General features: G+C 33.0%; 1 protein-coding gene across 2 annotated transcripts in view; it reads right to left on the bottom strand.

Moving 5' to 3' along the window:
- The window catches only part of RICTOR (RPTOR independent companion of MTOR complex 2), a 123913-nt gene that overhangs the window by 23158 nt on the left and 80281 nt on the right, over positions 1-20474 (bottom strand). For both annotated transcript variants that reach the window (XM_004017029.5, XM_004017028.5), the window contains exons 11-30: positions 18921-19003; positions 17517-17604; positions 16782-16872; positions 16603-16669; positions 16396-16476; positions 14670-14770; positions 12810-12975; positions 12413-12514; positions 12245-12291; positions 10796-10931; positions 10205-10404; positions 8925-9051; positions 8367-8531; positions 8120-8196; positions 7603-7681; positions 3138-3247; positions 2610-2697; positions 1418-1510; positions 744-850; positions 41-270 (exon numbers count right to left, since the gene is read on the bottom strand). In XM_004017029.5, the coding sequence (XP_004017078.1) occupies positions 41-270; positions 744-850; positions 1418-1510; positions 2610-2697; positions 3138-3247; positions 7603-7681; positions 8120-8196; positions 8367-8531; positions 8925-9051; positions 10205-10404; positions 10796-10931; positions 12245-12291; positions 12413-12514; positions 12810-12975; positions 14670-14770; positions 16396-16476; positions 16603-16669; positions 16782-16872; positions 17517-17604; positions 18921-19003 (2238 nt within the window). The remainder of the gene's footprint in view (positions 1-40; positions 271-743; positions 851-1417; positions 1511-2609; positions 2698-3137; positions 3248-7602; positions 7682-8119; positions 8197-8366; positions 8532-8924; positions 9052-10204; positions 10405-10795; positions 10932-12244; positions 12292-12412; positions 12515-12809; positions 12976-14669; positions 14771-16395; positions 16477-16602; positions 16670-16781; positions 16873-17516; positions 17605-18920; positions 19004-20474) is intronic.

Below are 20474 nucleotides of genomic sequence, written 5' to 3'. Positions count from 1 at the left end.
AGTTCTGCCTAACTTCATATGATGTTGTCACAATACTCACTTGATGGTGCAGATTCACTTTCACTATTATGCCTAGAGCTTGTTGACTCCGAGTTCAAACTTAGGGTGCTTGGGACAGATGAGAGTTCATTACAGAGTTGTTCTACATCATCTGGGACCACTGGCCACAAATGTTTACGACTGTGCCTTACAGCATCCCAATTGTGACATTTTAGAATATCACAGCCTTGCTTGGTTTTGGCTATGAGCCCAAGAACATATACACAGGTCCTGTAAGTAAAAAGTGAAGTAATGACAGCTTATAATTTCAAATTGAGATTTCTTAAAGCAACCATAAAATATTAGTTTGCTATATATGTACATTTGCATTTTATTTAATAAGCTATTGAAAATGACATGAAAATTTTCCTAATAAAACTATTAATTACAAGGAAATAATTTCAAAGAATTATAATCAAATAAAAAACATATATATACATATATATTAGCTTTCCTGAAATAAATTCAGAATATTTAGGCTAATGGAATACTGGACTATTTGGACACATGCTAAACTCTTACTGTTTACTTGCAAGGTAAATGTCAATACTATAATGTTGTTAAAAAATAAAGTAATATTAAACAAGGAACTCCATAAGATGTTTAATTTAATGCACTGAAAAACTATAATCATAAACTATTTTCCTCACATCCACATGTGAACAACAATATATACAAGAGAGATTTTGAGTTAAATCACACACCCTCTGACTGAAAGAACTTCACACTGTTTTGCAAGTTTCAGTATATCTGGAATCACATTTTCTTCTTGTAGCAAATTGAGACCCCAATTAGATGAGCCAATATTTCCCTAAAAGAAAAGAAATCACATGTCAAATATATTTCCAAGAGTAACTCTTAAGAGATGTGAAAAGCTACCTATAACACAAAAAATCTAACCACATCTGTAAGAAAGAACTGTGGGGAAAAACCTCACATAAGGAACTTTAGGAATTAAAGTTCCACTTGTCTTATCAAGGGGCTTCCCTGGTGGCTCAGATGGTAAAGCGTCTGCCTGCAATGCGGGAGACCCAGGTTCAATCCCTGGGTCAGGAAGATTCCCCTGGAGAAGGAAATGGCAACCCACTCTAGCACTCTTGCCTGGAAAATTCCACGGACAGAGGAGCCTGGTAGGCTACAGTCCATGGGGTTGCAGAGTCAGACATGACTGAGCAACTTCACTTTACTTCTGCCTTATCAAGAAAAACAATAGTTTAATTATTTACTTTCTAATATTTAAGTGGGTAGAAACAATCTTGGCTTTAGAATACTAATCTAAGAACAAATTCCAAACAAAATAATTTTTATTTAATATCAATGGGAAAATGAGTAAAAATCTAAAAATTTAGAAGATCTCATAGAAGTGTTTATTACAAACCAAGGCCCAAAGAGATGCTTTCAGTTTTTTAATTTCTTCCCATTTATCCAAATCTGGTGTACGAACATTATGACAAAGTTCTGTAATAATATTCTGGAGAAGGAAAAAAAATGCCGTATGATTAACAATACATTTTTAACATTTTCTTATTGTATATTACAATATATTTAATGTTTATATTTAGTAATTTCTGTATATTAAAAATCTTAAAATAATTTTATGCAAAATTTCTTAAGAAGCAGCATTAGAACATGTGCTCTGAGCTCATATACTAGAACTGGGAACTTATTAGGCAAGTGGCTTTCAGCATGTTACTCTATCTCCCCATGCCTTGATTTCCTGAACTCTAAAACAAGGATAATAATAGCCTCTGTTTCATAAAGTTTAATGATTTAATGAATTATTACACAGAATGTTTAACAAAGTACTTGGCACTTAGTATTATAAAACATTAGCCATTAATTATCATTATTTCTTTTAGACAGAAAATAATAAATTAACAACTAGATCTTCTCATACTATGGAGGTAATGACATTGAGAAAATCATTTAAATTTTTAGCAAATTAAAGAAAATTAATACAAAGATACACACCTCATAAATCTTCATGGATAATATAAAAATACATGAAATTATGGAGTATATTTATATAAAACTTTTGCTCCTGAGATGAACACTGATAATTTGATGTGCATGCTATACTCAAAGAACAGCTGCTTGCCTAAGCCTCCAATATTTCAAGAAGTATATGATAGTAGTTAGATACTAACAAATAGCAGCTGATACTTTCAGTTTGTTACTCACCAAAGGTAACTGAATATGTTTCAGGTTCAGTTTAATTTTCCAATGAGAGGAATGAAGAAATTCAATTTTTCAGCATTTTTTTTACTAAGAAGATGAATTTTCCCAACAAACTAGAAAGAAAAAGAACTTGGACCTTGACTGGCTTACTTATTCTACACAACAAATTACATATGCAAAAGATCATAAGTCAAGGAAGTGTATGCAAGCCTGTTTATGAATCTAAGGACTGCAAGCACAGAATGCCAAAGTCAGTTACAAGATGGAGCTTTAAAAGCAATTACACCACTGACTTCAAGGCTGTTGAGAAGTTTTTGCAAAGATAACACTTTAGTAATATTAACTTTTTTCTATTACTGCAGCTATTTAAAATAAGCAAATTATGTTTTTACCTGTACTTCCAATAAATGACAGCCTGTTTTGTGGTGTACCAGTTGTCCATAAAGATGTACAGGTAGGTAGACATGAGGACGCTGTAATCTAGTATGATAAAAATGACTGATAAACCTACTGGCTCACTGTAAACATACTAATTTATAAAATGACTTAAAATATCAGATAAACAATTAGACAATCACTCAGCATGAATAAAAATATGGAGGTGGAAAGGCATTAGAATTCTTCTAGAAAAATAATAGTTTAGCCGGTTTCAGAGTAATGGTAAGAGACCTAAGACTAGAAAGACAGACGAGGGTTAGAACATGAAGGGATCTAAATGCTCTACAAGTCAGGGAATGCAAGTTATGAATGCCACTGAAATTTTGAACATTCAGTGCTGTGCTTTAAAAAGATTTTTCCTATGTCAGTATAAGAATATCCAAGTACTTGGAAAACTTTAAAAAACAATGATTTATAACAACATGATTTTAAATTTTACGTTTGAGGACTAGCAATAAATTATTCCATTGACTGGACTATACCTTTGGTTACTCCGACGAACATAGTTGTCACCATCAATTGGCTTCCGGTAAGTGGTAAGTGCTTCATTAAGCTGTTCTTCAATCAAGTCAACGTATTTTGAATTATATTCCTAGAAAATAATATTGTTTAAATTATATATATTTCCAAAACAACATTTGCTAAATCTCTAATATGTTAGTTACCTAGCAAATCTTGGAAGCACAAATAAGAGAAAAATGAACATCTTTTTCTTTGTTCAGGAAATTTGAAAAATTTTTGAAGAGCATGGATATAACAAGCTATTATAAATGCAAAAATGTTCTACCATACCCATAAACTTTCTGCTTATACTCTTTTCCCCATTTTCAATTAATATTTTGGGGTCCATATAAGTAAGTTAAAAATTTTGTTTTTCATCTTATTTGAATTCCTTTCCTCATTTAAAAAAAAAAAAACAACAAAAAAAACCAAACTAGTTTCTTAATATTAAATCCTGAAGATATTCACTAGGAATTTTAAAAGGAAATTAACTAAGTTCTATCATTTTAGAACCTTTTGGTGAAAAATAGTATCTCTTTCTTCACTGATCTAAACCAGGTCAAATGTAAAAAACATTTCCAACTAAAACCTGGAAAACTTCTAGTCAAATTATTTAAACTGAGACAGTCAATCACACTACCATCTTCACTGCAAAAGATCTCCACTTTAAACTGTTCAGAAGAAATTGACAGAACCTCTGAAAAACAATCTGCCAGTACTTATCCAAACTTTAAATTAATATACTTTTTGACTCAACAATTATACTTTAGAAATTTGTTCAACAAATATATGTGCGCAAGTAAGCAAAGAATGCAAGAACATAAAGCAAATACTGTTTATAAAACTAAAAAGTTGGAAACAATCTAAGTGCCCCAAATACAAGAGTGATGATAAAAATTAGGGTATATTCATATAATTTACTATGTAGCCACTGAAGAGAATTAGATAGCTCTAAATGCACAGCTCTGAAAAGATATCTCACATATACTGCTAAAGAAAAAAATTAAATACAGTCCTATTTACAGGTGTGAGTGAATTTATCTGTATTTTTAATTGAAGAATATATACTTACAGATGTACAAAACATCTTTAAATGTATACAAAATGTTAACAAACATTACCTTCAGAAAAGACAGAGTAAAGGGGCAGGGAGATATTTTTCATTTTAAACCATCTTCTACTACTTCAATTTGATGAGTTACCTTAACTCCCTACTTAGAGACTCTGAAAGCTTACTTTTTCTTTTTAATTTATTATTTTTTAATATGAATTTATTTACTTTAATTGGAGCTTAACTACTTTTCAATATTGTATTGGTTTTGCCATACATCAACATGAATCCGCCACAGGTATACACGTGTTCCCCATCCTGAGTCCCCCTCCCTCCTCCCTCCCCGTACCATCCCTCTGGGTCGCCCCAGCGCACCTGTTTTTCTTTTAGATTCTTTGCTGTGCAAAAGTAATGTAAGAGTTTCATTATATTATCAGCAAACCAAATTATTACTACTGCTATAACACTACCATAATCTCCTCTAGACATGAAAATCTCAGTACAAAAATACAAATTAAGGCAAGTATTTTGACCTTTATGAAGGAATAGTTACATTCATGTGGTACTGTTTGGCTAGTCTTTTGACCAGTGGCAACCATGTGGAACACACTAGCAAAGTCCAGGGGTATGGTTTGTAACAATGAAATGCAGTGAGTTTCTAATGTGGATCATCTTGAGGATCACCTCAAGGAGGCAGGGAGGGACAAGACCCCAAATGAGGGTATACCTCTGAGGGTATACCTCTAGATACTAGGAGGTACTAAGTAAGCAACCAGAGGAGCCACTTCTCTGGTCAAAGGAACTACAAATGAGAGATCTCCAGAGTGAAGTCTTTGAGGAATTTATGAACGTAAGACCTGAGTAAAAAGAAAAATCAACATTTGAAATCTGCCCTCCCCAAAGCTAACAGCCCCAGGTAACAACTACATCAGCTGGGTAAGACTATCCATGAATTCTCATCCGTTCTTCCTCCTCTCCCTCCTGCTCTAAAGCTGGAGAGGCCCTAAATCTGCAGCTGGTAAATGGGGAGGAGGTAAACAATAAAGAGTGATGAAATGAACCATACCCCCTCTTTTATTGCAGGTTTCTAAGTCTGTACCAAGCCTGGGCTAGGAGAGAAAGTTTTAAATCAAATGAGTGGATTTTCAGTATAATTCTGGCCTGGATGTTTTATTACCTAGAAAAAGAGCATCAACTTTATCATGGCATGCTACGAACTCTTGGGAGAAAATCAAACATAGCGGAAAGAGCATCAAGGGCTCTGGAATTAAAAGTGCCCCTGGCTCTGTTATTTTCAAGCTTTGTGACCTAGGATAAATTAGGTTACTCATCTTAGCATCTACATTTTCCTTCATAAAACAGAAATGATAGCAAACATTTCACAGAATTGCTGTGAGGATTAAATGAGGTAATACTTGAAAAGCACTAAGTTTAATGGTAGGCAATCACTATTCACTAATTAATTTCCCATTCTCTAATTAATTTGAGAGAGTGGGCTATATTGTCTTTGTTTTTACTTTGTTTTTACTCCCATTTACTGGCTAAACTCACTATAACTGCAAGTTAGCATCTGTTTGCAACTTTCTACTGAAATTGCTCTGGCAAAATTCACCAATGACCTGTCACATTCAACAGTGTTTTTTCTAGTGTTTACCTTATCTGACCTCTCTCAAGAATATATACCACTGGCCTCTCCTTCCTGAAGCATCCTTTAGTGAAATCATTCTGATAATTTTTCCTCAGTGTCCCCATCCTTTTGTTCCCCTAAAGCATAGTGTTCTCTAGGGAGCAATTTCCAGTTTTATTTTTTTGTTCTTTACATTTCCCTTGGTGATCTCACTCAATTCAAATTTCAACTACTACTATTCACTGACAACTCCCAAACTGCCATCTTCAGCTCCAGATCCACATTTCCAAGTGTTTTCTGGATACCATCACTTGCCATCCCACAGGCAATAGCAGTTCAACTTATTCTAAATTTAGTATCCCCAATCCTGCGAGTCACAATCTCTTAATGACAAGCCATTATTTACTCAGGCATTCAAATCGGAAACCATAAGAGTCAAGTAATCCTCATTTATTATATCTAATCAGTTCATGAATTCTGTCCATCTTATTTTAAAAATACCCAGAAAATATGTCTCTATCAAACCTTACCACCACTGAAGTTCATGCTCTTACCAATTTTGCTTCTAAACCAGATATTCGGTATTCCTAGATACTGTCACTTTTTTTTTTTAAGTGAGGATAATCTTCTGTTTAGGGAATGAAACTATTATGTCTTTATTTCAGTTTTCCAATTCACCAATTACTGAAAGACTCCATGCCTTAAGTTGTATGTTTTACAGTTACAGTACTTCTTTTCCATCCAGTTTTACTGGGGATAACTGACATCCAGCAGTGTGTGCATCCAGCATAATGATTTGACTTACACACATCTGAAATGACTATCACAATAAGTTTAGCGAACACAGATTATTTTATATAGATACAAAACTAAAGAAATAAAATATTTCCCTTGTGATAGGAGGATTTACTCAACAACTGATATATAACATTCAACAAAGCTAATTATATTTATCATGTTGTACATTATATCCCTAGTACTTATTTTAAGTGTATAAATGGAAGTTTGTATCTTTTGACTGCCTTCATCTAGTTTCTTCTACCCCCACATCCCACCTCTGGTAACTCTAACAATAGTTTCATTAATTTTTTTAAAATTAGACTATCTTATGAAATATGCTTCAATATAGACAATATAAACAATGATCTGAATTCAATCAAGGAAAATCTGGGAATCATTTATGTTAGGACTGATTATTCTATGAGCTTCTAAGATGCTTTGATGATTTATAATGCTTCAAGTTAACTGAAGCCACAGTGATGACCAGCTAAAGAAAAGCTAGAGAGATAACCAATACCTTCAAACTAGTCCCTTCTTCCTAGATGTTCCTATTATGTACAACAGCAAGAAGTTTGCTCTCAGATTTATGAAAAGTCTACCCTAAAATGAAGTTTAATAATTAGATTATTATATCTGCTTGGTAGAACTGTTTTATAATCTTCAGTTAGGAAAACTGATTTAAGTTTCAGTTTAAAAGGGCTGTAAAAGGAACCCAAAATAAAAGAAATGATGATGGTAAGCAGGGTTGACAAATGATACCAGTAGATTAAAGCTGAAAGCAAAATTTCAACAGAAAACATACAAAATCAACAGTTCACACTATAAAATAACTGTAGTTTAAAAAATGGATGAATATGAAAATAAATAACAGAATTTTAAGACCTGACTTCATATGAATATTTAAATATTTAACTTTAATTTCAAAATCCTCAAATCTATTTTCTAAAATAAAAACATACAAACTGAAACTTATTCAACAGAAAGTTACCTTGTGCCACTTTTCCAACTGTTTTGTTACATAACCCCTTTCATTCAAATAGGAAAACCCTTTTGGAATGGAGAGAAATCTGTAAAGTGCAACAGGCAACAGTTTAACATTGGGTCTCACAAAAAATTGTTTATAAAGCTAAAGTATCTCAAACCAAATACACTTAAGCCCAAAGACTTTAAGAACCACTGCCTTAAAGAGGTCAATTATCTTATAATTTCAAATACAAATACTTTGAAAATCTTTGCAAAAAACATGAATCCAACCACTGTAAAGAAAATGTTATAAAAAGAATGAGGACACATAGAAATGAAAATGAAACATTATGGAAAACAATGAAAAGCCAGAGTTTCAGTATTAAAGGATGCCCAATATTCTAAAATGGGCCTCTTTCAGGAGTTAACAGCTAAACTCTTTAGAGTGCTTCCTTTACAGATTTGAATCCAGCTTTAATACACACTGCCAGAGAGCACACAAAAGAAAACGTAACTACAAGAAAATTTTTCTTAAAATTTACCTCAGGAGGAGAAGCAAACCCTTGTCCCCAAGGTGAGATAAAGCTGGCTTCATCTGAATAAGTGCATGAAGATTGGCCTAAAATAAATAATTATTAGGCAAATTAATAACTGCATGAAGATAGTAAGTTCTCTACTTCCAAAACCACTATATTACATACATTATAATTTCACAGTTTTCTATCAAACTTGAATAGTTTCATAAAAATTCATATCTAAGTATTTTATTATAAGATAATGAAATTTCACCTTGTCTTCACATGCTTCATCGAGAATATCAAGGGCCTCAGAAGAAATCGTTTTGTTTTTATCATGCAGCTGGGTCACTAGTAATTCAATTCCCCAATTATTGAAGAATTCAACATTAGCTCTCAATAATACTCTCAAATGTTTTGTTGCATACAGTCTGCAGGCCTATAAAGATAAACGAGAACATTAAAAAAAAAACAAAAACCAACCACCACCATCCAAACTTCACTATAGACAGTCCATCTGACTTTGTTTTAGAAGAGTTTTACACTTGAAAAGGGCAGAAAGACTGGAATTGACAGTTTAGCCCTTGATACAAATATATTTTTTAGTTCCAGTATAATAAAATACTGTATCTATCTAGCTGCTTCAAAGCATTTCTCTTTATATAAAAATATGCGTACTATAGTCGAGTTCTCTGGACAAACTAAAATTTAAAAATAAACTCAAAATTCCATCCCACAGTCTTAAAATTTATAATTTTATTAAGCTCAATTTTATAAAATACTGAACTAACTTGTTATGAATTTATAGTTCTATTGCCTATGTTATACTCACATCAGTGGCTGCTGTTAAGATTTTGGAAAGGATGACCCTGGCCAAACCATCTCTGCTATAGTCCAAGCTTGAAACAGTCAGTTTTAGCAAGTGATCTTGGTTTTTCAAGGAGCAAAGGTTAAGTAAACTAAAAAAATGATGAAAATAATAAAGGTTACTAGAAATTACTGTACTGATTCATTAATTCAACAAATATTTTAAAATTCCTAATAAGCATTTCTAAAAGAATGCACTTAAGAAATAACCCATTTTTAAAAAAGCATCAGAGCATCAAGACAACTCTAATTAAAATTTTTTTGTATTTTAACAAAACTTTTTGCCTTTTCGTACTATTTGTGGGATTCTCAAGGCAAGAATACTGAAGTGGTTTGTCATTTCCTTCTCCAGTGGACCACGTTTTTTTCAGAACTCTTCATGACCCATCATCCATCTTGGGTGGCCCTACATGGCATGGCTCATAGTTTCACTGAGTTAGACAAAGCTGTGGTCCATGTGATTAGTTTGGTTAGTTTTCTGTGACTGTGGTTTTCACTCTGCCCTCTGACAGATAAGGATTAGAGGCTTGTGGAAGCTTCCTGATGGGAGGGACTAGCTGTGGGAAAAACTGGATCTTGCTCTGGTGGCAAGGCCAAGCTTAGTAAATCCTGAATCCAATTTTCTGCTGATGGGTGGGGCTGTGTTCCTTCCCTATTGTTTGGCCTGAGGCCAAACTATGGTAAGGGTAATGGCGGTAATGGCAACCTCCTTCAAAAGGACTCAGGCCAGCAGGCTCCCAGGACTGCTATAGTATGTGTCCCTGACCCTGCAGCAGGCCTCGGTCAACCCAGGCTTCCACCAGAGACTCCAGGACACTCACAGGCAAGTCTCTTGGACTGCAAGATCAAACCAGTCAATTCTAAAGGAAATCAACCCTCACTGGAAGGACTGGTGCAGAAGCTGAAGCTCCAATACTTTGGCCACCTGATGCGAAGAGCTGATTCGTTAGAAAAGACTGATGTTAAGATTGAAGGCAGGAGGAGAAGTGGACAACAGAGGACAAGATGTTGGATGGCATCACCGACTCAATGGACATGAGTTTGAACAAGCTCTGGGGGATGGAGGACTGAGAAGCCTGGCATGCTGCAGTCCATGGGGTCACAAAGAGATGGACATGACTGAGGTACTGAACAACAACAATAAAACTTACCAAATACAGGTACACAGACTAAAAAGCTTACCCTTTCTGATCACATTAAAAATAAAGTTTAAGTATATACTGAAACAAATCTAGGAATGCTCACCATTGAAATACGCTGCATTTTTCCAGCATTTTGACGCCATGAGGGTGGCAAGAAAGTGTTCCAATAAATAAAAAGTAGTGTTGACTAAGAGTAGTCAATAAACCATTATTTTGAAGGCTTCTTTCAGGTTTCATTCCAGAAGAGGCATTGAGCCATTGAACAATATCCTTTACTAGATCTTCTAAGTATCCCTGCCCATCCTAAAAGCAAATACATTATGATATTGCTAGAAAAGCAGTTAGTGTCTACCATTAGAAAAATCAACTCCATTAATCAAGTCCAAAACATTTAATAATAATGAAGTTACTAATCACAGACATTAATCTCTGAGCATCTGTTCTTTTTAATCCTATTCAATACAATGCTGTATGAGATGGTATTATTTTCCATTTTACCAAAAGAAAACCAGGTCTTTTAGAAGGCAAATAACTTGTCCAAAGTCACATAAATAGCTAGTGACTAAGGATAAAAATCTAGGTCTGGGCTCATTCTATGTTTCTAAATATAGCTTATACATATTCAAAAATAAAAGGAAGGGGGCAAATTCAGTGAAAAACATGTCCTCTGGAAAATATTCAAAGTGCCTATTACCTCTTCAGACTCAAGAAGAAATTCTGTAAACTGACAACCCACAACTGTGAGCTGTTTGGACTTGGCAAAATCCAGATCCAGATTGGCGTATAACTTACTACTGGGCTTGTAAAAATAAAGTAGTCTTCGTACAAACCTAAGATTAAAATGAAAAATCAGCAACAAAGTAATAAACCAAACAATTATTTTAGAATCTTAACCATGGCTTTTGAATACGTTTTGAGTTTAAACCATTGGGGTAAACGGCAAGAAATTTAAGAAACACATTTGGTACATTCTACACGTGCACGTACGTGCGTGCGTGCATGCGTGCACGTGCACACACACACACACACATAATCCCCTTCATTATAAAAAATATCTCCGTGAAATAAGAATTTTATGGTGAGATTCCTGATAGAAAATAGTGGAGAAGATGCTAGCAGGAAAAATGCAAACATAACACTGCTAGAAGATACACAGTTGGATAAATATGATGAAACCACCTGGATATAAATTTTCATTCTTTTTCTTCTTTTTGACAAGTATACATTTTATTTTACTGTTAGGTCTTTTTTTAAAAAAAAACTCTATTTAAACCTAGAATATATATATTTTCTTCTACTATACTTTATGAATTTATACTAGATAATTGCACACAAATGTTACTATACTAGGATTTTGTCAGTTTTTCACAATTAGGCAAAAAGTTAACAATAAAAGATTCAGGTAAAATTTAAACAACTAAATTTATAAAGCAATGGTCAGTGCTATGCTTCTTTATCCCAATGTAATTTATATGTTCTATACATTTCTCAAAATGTGAAGAGATGATAATAATCAATAATAATACCAATGATGTGAACTTTTCAAAAACATGAAGTAAAAGCTCTCTTATTCAAAGAAATCAACACTGGTGGTTGGGTAATCTAAACTCAGAAGGAATAAAAATGCATGGGGTACTAGAAAACAGCATAATACCTTTAAGTATTGTATATGCTATAAACATAAGCTGTTTTATGGAAGGTGTGGCTGGTTAAGGGCAGTGTAAAGAGGAAGAAGAATGAATAACTTCCAAAGTCACATGCAAAAGAAATCAGAATATTTAAAATGGCCATCATTTTGAGAGGGAGACATTATGCTCTTAATATATCATTCTCATATGTTAGGGCCAAGATTAGTACATTGCTGATACTCTTGATTTGAGAAAACTTTTATCTTAAGTATTTCATTTGTTCCAAAACTAAAACCAGAATGTAAATTACCAGAAAAACAATTAGTTGATGATTTTTGGTTATAAAACACAAGCTATATATAAAAATATGTATCAATATGTACCTACTGAATACGAACTATTAAAAAGTAAGACTGTATGTTTAAAACATCAATTACTACTTTTAACAGGTATCAGGCATAATATAATTCAAATTTAAGTTCTTTATATTTAAATGCAAAACAGTTCTTACATACCTGTGCAACTGTTCATCTTTATAGTTTCTTAGATTTACATTTGGCCACTAGAAAAACATAACATGTTATATTACATACTATTAATTCCTAAACATATAATTATGATAAATTGTAATGAATAATAAAATGAAAACAATCAAGTCATTATCAAGAAGTATCCTATCAAACCTTAAGAATGGTCCCAATAAGATTCCAATTCCATTCAAGATTCTCTTTATGTTGAAGGACTTGGCTATCTCTAAGGTTCATTAGAAGAGCTTCCTCTGTATCCTAAATCACCAGAAAGTAATAAGAAAAATTAAGAAAAACTGGCCTTACATCAAATAGCAGTTGAAATTTTAAAAACAAAAAAGAAAAAATTTTCATTTAAGGAGAATTATCAAGGTTCTTCAAAAAGTTACAAAAATTCAGCTCAACTGCCCAATCATTATAAAACTTATTAGAAGCTTTTTGAAAATCCATATGCATGAATAAAACTGCTAACTCAAGCATGTATATGCCTACTAAAATACAGTGGTTAAGAATTAGGAAATTAAAGTAAAAATCGCATCTTCTGCATCAGTACCTTAAGAACAAATATATCTTTCTGGGCTCGGAGATACTGATCCCGTTTCTGATGTGTTGCAATTGCTTTCTGAATAATGTGATCTAAATGAAGACTATAAGGTTTAGGTCCTCGTTTTTTCATTTCATGGAAGCGTTTTAAACAGTTCAAAGCTGCACTGGCTCGCCTAAATGAGGAAAAAAATTCAGTTAATACTGTAACAGGAATAGCGTAATTTTAAAGAGATCACGTTGGTAAACTATTCTATTGAAATTTACATAAATGCAGGCTAGATACTGTTACTAAAAAGTAAATGATTTAATCAAATTTGGAACCACAAAGAAAAAAAAAAAAACAAGAACACTGCTGATTTGTATGAAGAAATACTCATTATTCAGATTCAACAAAACATACTAATTTTTTCTTATAGTGGTGGTGGTACAAGTTGTATGTTAGTTTTAAGAACTCCCTCCTCAAGGTCCAAACTGAAGTTTTAAATATTTTTTTATTTTAAAACTCTGCTTTTCACATTTAAGTCCTTGATCCATATGAAACTGATTTTTATTTAAGGTATGAGGTTGGATAACCAATGATTCCAATATTAACAGAATAGTCTCTATTTTCCCTATTAATCTGCAACTGTAAATGAAATCCTCTTAAAAATCATTTTTAATTCCCTTTTACTGTAATAAATACAAACTGGATTCAAAATTTAAAAACTTTGAGATGTGCCCAGATTGGCAAGTACTTACCAGTAAAGACAGCTTACCAAGCTCAAAAAATAATTCTATTATCATTGGAATTTTGAAGGTAAATTTGAATTCCTGATGAATGCCAAAATCCATGGATATAAGCTGACTCAAAGAGTTCAGGTCTACCAGGCTTTGAGAAAGTACATTTTTTCCATGAAGAAACTACTAAAATAAGAGCTGAATGCCACCAATACCAATGTAAGCCTGAAGTCAGAACTGATGATCCCTAATGCCCTCAGTTTATAATATAACCTCAATCTGTTAAATAATAGTATTCTCATTGGTAGATTTTAAATTAATTAAAAAAATACTGTTTATTTATAGTGAAGCCCTTATGTATACTTTCAAATAAAGCTAACCAAACTTTTGAGAATTGGAGTATAACTTAACAAAAATTCCTGCTTCTGACTAAGCTAATAAACATTTTAAAACATTACAGAAAAAAAAATGAAGCCTAAATATATAAATTTTTCTGATCATAAGAGAAAAAAAAAGACATCCTTGGACTAGACATAATCTTTATCAGATGAAAAAAGAGTCCTACTATCACTATACAATCAAGCTCCTCCGCCTTACGTTTTAAATTATATTTTATTACTAGTCCTCGAATTCAGCAGTTACAGCTCTATTACCATACTTTAGTTTATAAATTCTATATTTGCAGTATTTCCTTCAGCATTAAGGGTTTAGCTTACTTCAATGCCTAAAGTATGGGCTACTAAATTCCAACATTTTTTTTCTCAACATTTTTAACTCCATACATTAAAAAAATTAGTCTTGTGCTTTAATCTGATATAATTTAGACATTGAGAAAGAGACTGAATTGTTTCTCAAAACATACAATAGTCCATAAAACTCTCAATCCCAATATTTTTACTGATCCAGTAGAAATTTTATGTCCTTGTCCAGAAACACATGAGAAAAGGTTGACTTTACCAAGCCAAAATACTTTGTAGCCTAAAATACAAATTATTTTTAAAAACTACTAATTTTCCTCTTATCCAAAGGCTTCCCTAAAAGAATTCTCAGGAATAACCTATATATACTACTTTCTTAAAAAGAAGATAAGGACATCTAAGTGAGTATTAAATATACTACACACAAGCTTTGCTAGAACTTGGATACTTACAATCTCTTTTCCTTAGGGATATCAAAGGATGCAGCCATATTCATTAGGGTTGGCAGGCAGTGCAAATGATGGCTATGTGAGTGAGGAAGAATTGTGTTTGCCTAAAACAAAAAGTAGTGTTTTATAAAAAGCTGAAAAGAGCATTTTATGTTATAGATTATCCACAGATATAATGCCAAAGACTGAGATTTTTACTCATGAAGCTAATTATATACTTTCTAATACATACTTATTATTTTTATCTTATTTGCTTTCATCAAGGATGACATGTAACAAATACCAGGATACAGGCTCAGATTACATTAATAAAACTCTAAATTCCATAGATCCTTTATCATAACTTTAAATTATAATCTTAAGTGGTACCCAATTAAACTCAATTCTTAAATAATTTAAAAGGATGATAGGTCAAAACTTAGATTCAGTGCTATAATGTTATGTTAAAAGTAGAATTTAAAATGCTGCCTGCAATATCATAATTTATGAGTTAACCTCTTAGGTTTAAAAGCTAGCTTCTCAAAAGAGGTTTGTCTCATAATTCCAACAATCTTTAAAATAATAAACTTGCCTTTTGCTTTCCAAACAAAACCCGCAATATTAATTCTTTCATAGATGGGCTTAACAGAGCAAGTGGCTAAATAACTTACTGATAAACAAGACAGTTATCACTGAACTGCTTAATTTTCTTTTCCTCACTCACAAAGCTGAACTTCTATATAGAAAAAACCCTGGTGATGGAGGGGATCGAACACAATTGTTAAAACAAAAAATAATCTGACAGTAATAACAAGCCATAACATAATTTCAAATGATTTGTCATAGGGTTGCTGCTGCTGGTTACTTCTTCCTTAATTAGTTCAGAGTGGTTCTTTTTATTTAGCATTTTATTAACTAATGGGCTTCCCTGGTGGCTGAGACGGTAAAGAATACACTTGCAATGCAGGAAACCCAGTTCAGTCTCTGGATTGGGATGATCCCCTGGAGAAGGGAATGGCTACCCACTCCAGTATTCTGGCCTGGAGAATTCCATGGACAGAGGAGTCTGGCAGGCTACAGTCCATGGGGTTGCAAAGAGCTGGACATGACTGAGCGACTTTCACACTTATTAACTAATAGACCTAGAAATAGAAATTTCTAACTTGTAAATGGTCAAAGTACCCTCACTACTTTGTCTGCTAGGTATTGAAAATGATCAGATCACTTGGCTAGCTCCTTGTTTCCACGAGTTACTGATGTCATAAAACCATGTCCCTCCCAAAAATATTCCAACCTTTCAATACAAACCTCAACTGACAAGTTTACAGAGAAATACATGTTCAAATAAGGCAGTTATATTTAGATTTTTCCTTCACAAAGTTTTCTAAAATTTAGGAACTTACTGTTATCAGTTTGATCCCTAGCTGACTAAAGTATTATCTATAGTTTTGTAATTCTGTAATTTTTAGGTAGGAAGTCATTCTAAAGATTCTAAAGAAAGATATTAATGGACTCAAAATGTCAACACTGAAAGTGAATATTCAGTACTTTGTATTTTTTCCATTTAAAAAACTAATCTATATATATATATGATACAAAGTATCAAGGGCTCTTTGTAATGCAAAGATATATATCCAAATAAATGCAAACTTCTGTTTTTGAATAATGCAAAGTAACACTGTTAAAATAGCCTTGTTTCATAAATTAAAGCATTAATGTATAAAACATAATCAAAAGTTGTTAAACTTACCATATGTAAAAGTTCTCCTAAAAGGATGGTGGCTCTAACTGAGATATGGTCATCACTGTTTGTTATTACCTCAACCAAACCCTTTGAAAATAAAAAGAAAATATCATAGTTGCAAAATAGCATACATGAACACATCTATGTATCATGTTTGTTGCTCTAAAAGAACTGCTAGAGAAAATAAAGTAGAAAAAGGTTTATAATTCTTACTTCTAAAAGTCCATTACGAATAAATGCTGAGAGTATCAGTGCCAAATAATTATCCATGAGGTCTGGCCTGGAAATAAATACAGCACAGAAAAATTTAAATCTTGTTCCATACACTAGAAAATTGAACATAACAATAGCAACTGTAATGAATCTGAATTATTTCTGTACTTAAATTCTACCTGGATCTGGCACGATGAGGAAGAATAGTTTTTGCCTCAGCTGCTACAAAGCCATCTGAAAGCCTCCAACTGTCTTGGAATCTACCTGGATCTAAAATAAATTTAGTTAGTTAGAGGAAAATAATACATCAATGAAACACTTTAAATAACCATCAGCTAAACAGGCTATCCATGAACAGAGGAGCCTGGCAGGTTACGCCACAGGGTCGCAAAGGGTCAGACACGACTGAAGCAATTTAGCACAGCATAGCATACAACCAGCCTATAAATAATTTTAACTGTTGGCTAAAAAAAAAACAAAAAGACTCAAAAAGGCGTACAGAAAAAAAATGATCTGTAAATGAAGGGTTTACATAAATCTAACTTTAACTTTCTTCACTGAAGGGTTTAGAGTCATTTAGCTAAAATAAAATTTAAAAAGTCAAATAATCTAATTTGAGAACTGCGAAAGGTTTCTTATTATCTCCTCTCTTCCTTTCCTGATCCATCCTTCTATTATTAATTTCACTGCTAATTTTAGGAGTTAGGATGATGGAGAAGAAATTAAAATTTCTTTTTAGAAATTCACCTGAGATTTTATTTTTATATTAATTTCATGCCACACATATGCAATAAGAAAAGAAAATGATATTCAATACTTATTTTAGCATTTTCCCTGGGAGGGACTCTGCCTCCATTAGGTAAGTCATTTAAAAAATTACAATATATGAACAGTGAATGCACTTCAATACTTACCTACACTGAGCAGTGCTTCTATGAACTCTTCAGTCACAACAGGTAGAGGAAGACGAAATATATCATAAAGCACTTCAAGGAGACCTCGCTGAAAGTTAAAAAAAAAAAAAAAAGAACAGTTCATTTGTTTTTATGGAATAAATCTTCACTTAAAAATTTTTAAATGTCCTATTGACAAATTTAAAAATTGGTAAAAACAAAACTACCATATTTTAGAAAACTACTGTATCTGCCTGTATTAAAGTACTGAATGCTTACTACGTATACATAACTTTTTCAATAAATCTTGTATTGTCCCCATTGTAGACATGAAGAAAAAGATTTAAAGGTTAAAAATAATTTGCCTAAGGTCATGGAGCTATAAATAATAAAATCAGGAGTCAAACTTCATCCTGGCCAAACTCAAAAGAGCATGTTTTTATGCTGAGTAAGAAGTCGACTGAATTGGAACCTTTAGTTCCCTGCTTATAGATCTCTCCATCCTTAATTACATCCTTCCATGGATTAGATGCTTTTACTTTTAGTTCACATTTTAAGCAAGGCACCTCTAGCTAATATTTATACTATTAATTAGAGGCAGGGGGGTGAGTTTTGTTCCTTTGAACATTAAAAGAAAAACACAGAAGGGGAAAAGGAAGAACCTTGTGAAGAGTTAATTTCTTTTCCTCTAATTTCAATCTGTTTTAGCTGTTTTATACAATTCTTATACATTAATAATTTAGAAAGTAAAGTGTTAGTTACTCAGTTGTGTCTGACTCTCTGCGACCCCATGGACTGTAGCCCGCCAGGCTCCTCTGCCCATGGCATTCTCCAGGCAAGAAAACTGGAGTGGGTTGTCATTTCCTTATCCAGGGGACCTTCCCAACTCAGGGCTAGAACCTGGGTCTCCTGCATTGCAGGCAAATTCTTTACCATCTGAGTCACCAGGAAAGCCCTAATAATTTAGGACTATGTCTAATAAATAAGCATATAAATACCCCAATTGTAATCAAAACCATTACTCATAACATAAAAAGTTAGAAGGCATAAGTTGCATAACTACTATGCTTACTTCTCCCTAAGTATAGTTTTCTGTATTGCTTGAAACTTTTACAATGAGAATGCTCCTGTGAAATGTCTATACTTTTTATTAAATAAAGCGTAAATTTCAAAGAAAGAAAAGGCATAATGTCATATTTTAATCTAATTTTAATATATCCATAGTTCCTAACAACAGCACTGTTTCAAATGATTCATATTATTTTCCTTAGTGTTCAACTAAGTCATAAATATTTATTCCTGTATTTTTAAAATGTTCTGTGATACAGATTAACAATTCATGAGGAAAAACACCACCTGAAACTTTTCTCCGATTAATTTCCTCCACTCAAATTCCAGGGATGATACAGAGTAATTTTTACCTACCCTTATTTCCATATTTGGAATGCAAAGTACTCCAATTAGAGACTGAATCCCAGAGTTTCCAGGTTTACATAAATTAATAATACCTATGAAGGATAAAAAGAAAAAAAGATCACTGATTTGAATTTCAAAAGATGTATTCATAATACAAAATATGACATTTTTCTAAGCTAAATTACACTATTATATTATTTGATCATCATAAGTGACAGTATATTTCAAACATTCTCTGAATTTCCAACTAGGGAGAGATTAGCAATAATTTTACCATTTAAATTACACCCAAAAAGGTTCTCAAGAAATTCTGGACTACTCGGCAATAGAAATAAAAGCAAAAATATGGCTTTCTCTGGGTATATGCCCAGGTGTGGGATTGCTACATCATACGGTAGCTCTATTGATATTTTTAGTTTTTTAAGGAATCTCCATATGGTTCTCCAATAATGGCTGTTTAAATTTACATTCCCAGTAACAGTGTCCCTTCTCTCCACACCTTCTCTACATTTACTGCCTACAGATTTTTTTTAACAATGCCATTCTGGTCAGTGTTAGGTGATACCTCACTGTAGTTTTGATTTGCATTTCCTTTTCTGAGTGAACTCTGGGAGCTGGTGATGGACAGGGAGGCCTGGCGGGCTACAATTCATGGGGTCGCAAAGAATCGGACACAACGGAGCGACTGAACTGAACTGAACTGAACTAATGATAATTGAGCATTTTTTCATGTGCTTTTTGGCCATGTATATGTCTTCTTTGGAGAAATGTTTATTTAGACCTTCCACCCATTTTTTTTGATTGAGTCATTTCATTTGGGTCTTTGATATTGAGTTGCATGAATCATTTATATATTTTGGAGATTAATCCCTTGGTCAGTTGCTTCATTTGCTAATATTTTCTCCCAGTCTGAGGGCTGCCGTTCTGTTTTGTTTATGGTTCCCTTGGCTGTACAAAAGCTTTTAAGGTAAATTAGATCCATTTGTTTATTTGGGCTTTTTTGTTTTTTTCACTACTCTAGGAGAAATGAATAAAAAAAATTTTTAAAAAGATCAGGCTGTGATTTGGGTAAAAGGGTGTTCTGCCTGTATTTTCCTCTAAGAGTTTTATAGTGTCTGGCCTTAGAGGTCTTTAATCCATTTTGAATTTATTTTTGTGTATGGTGCTAGAATGTTCTAATTTCATTCTTTTATATGTAGCTGTCCAGTTTCCCAGCACCAACCACTTACTGAAGAAACTATCTTTTCTCCACTGCATATTCTTGCCTCCTTTGTCACAGATTAATTAACCATAGGTCAGTGGGTTTATTTCTGTGCTTTCTATCCTTTTCTATTGATCTATATATATCTGTTTTTGTGCCAATACCACATCATTTTGATAACTGTAGCTTTGTAGGATAGTCTGAAGTCAGGGAGACTAATTCCTCTAGCTCCATTTTTTCTTCCTCAAAATTGCTTTCACTATTCAGGGCCTTTTGTGTTTCCATACAAATTTTTGTTCTAGTTCTGAGAAAAATTCCATTGGTAATTTGATAGAGATTGCACTGGATCTGTAGATTGCTTT

This window comes from Ovis aries, chromosome 16 (assembly GCF_016772045.2).
Source record: "Ovis aries strain OAR_USU_Benz2616 breed Rambouillet chromosome 16, ARS-UI_Ramb_v3.0, whole genome shotgun sequence".
Lineage (NCBI taxonomy): Eukaryota > Metazoa > Chordata > Mammalia > Artiodactyla > Bovidae > Ovis > Ovis aries.
Note: the sequence above shows the minus strand (reverse complement) of the source record. Positions and strands in the feature narration are given on the sequence as shown.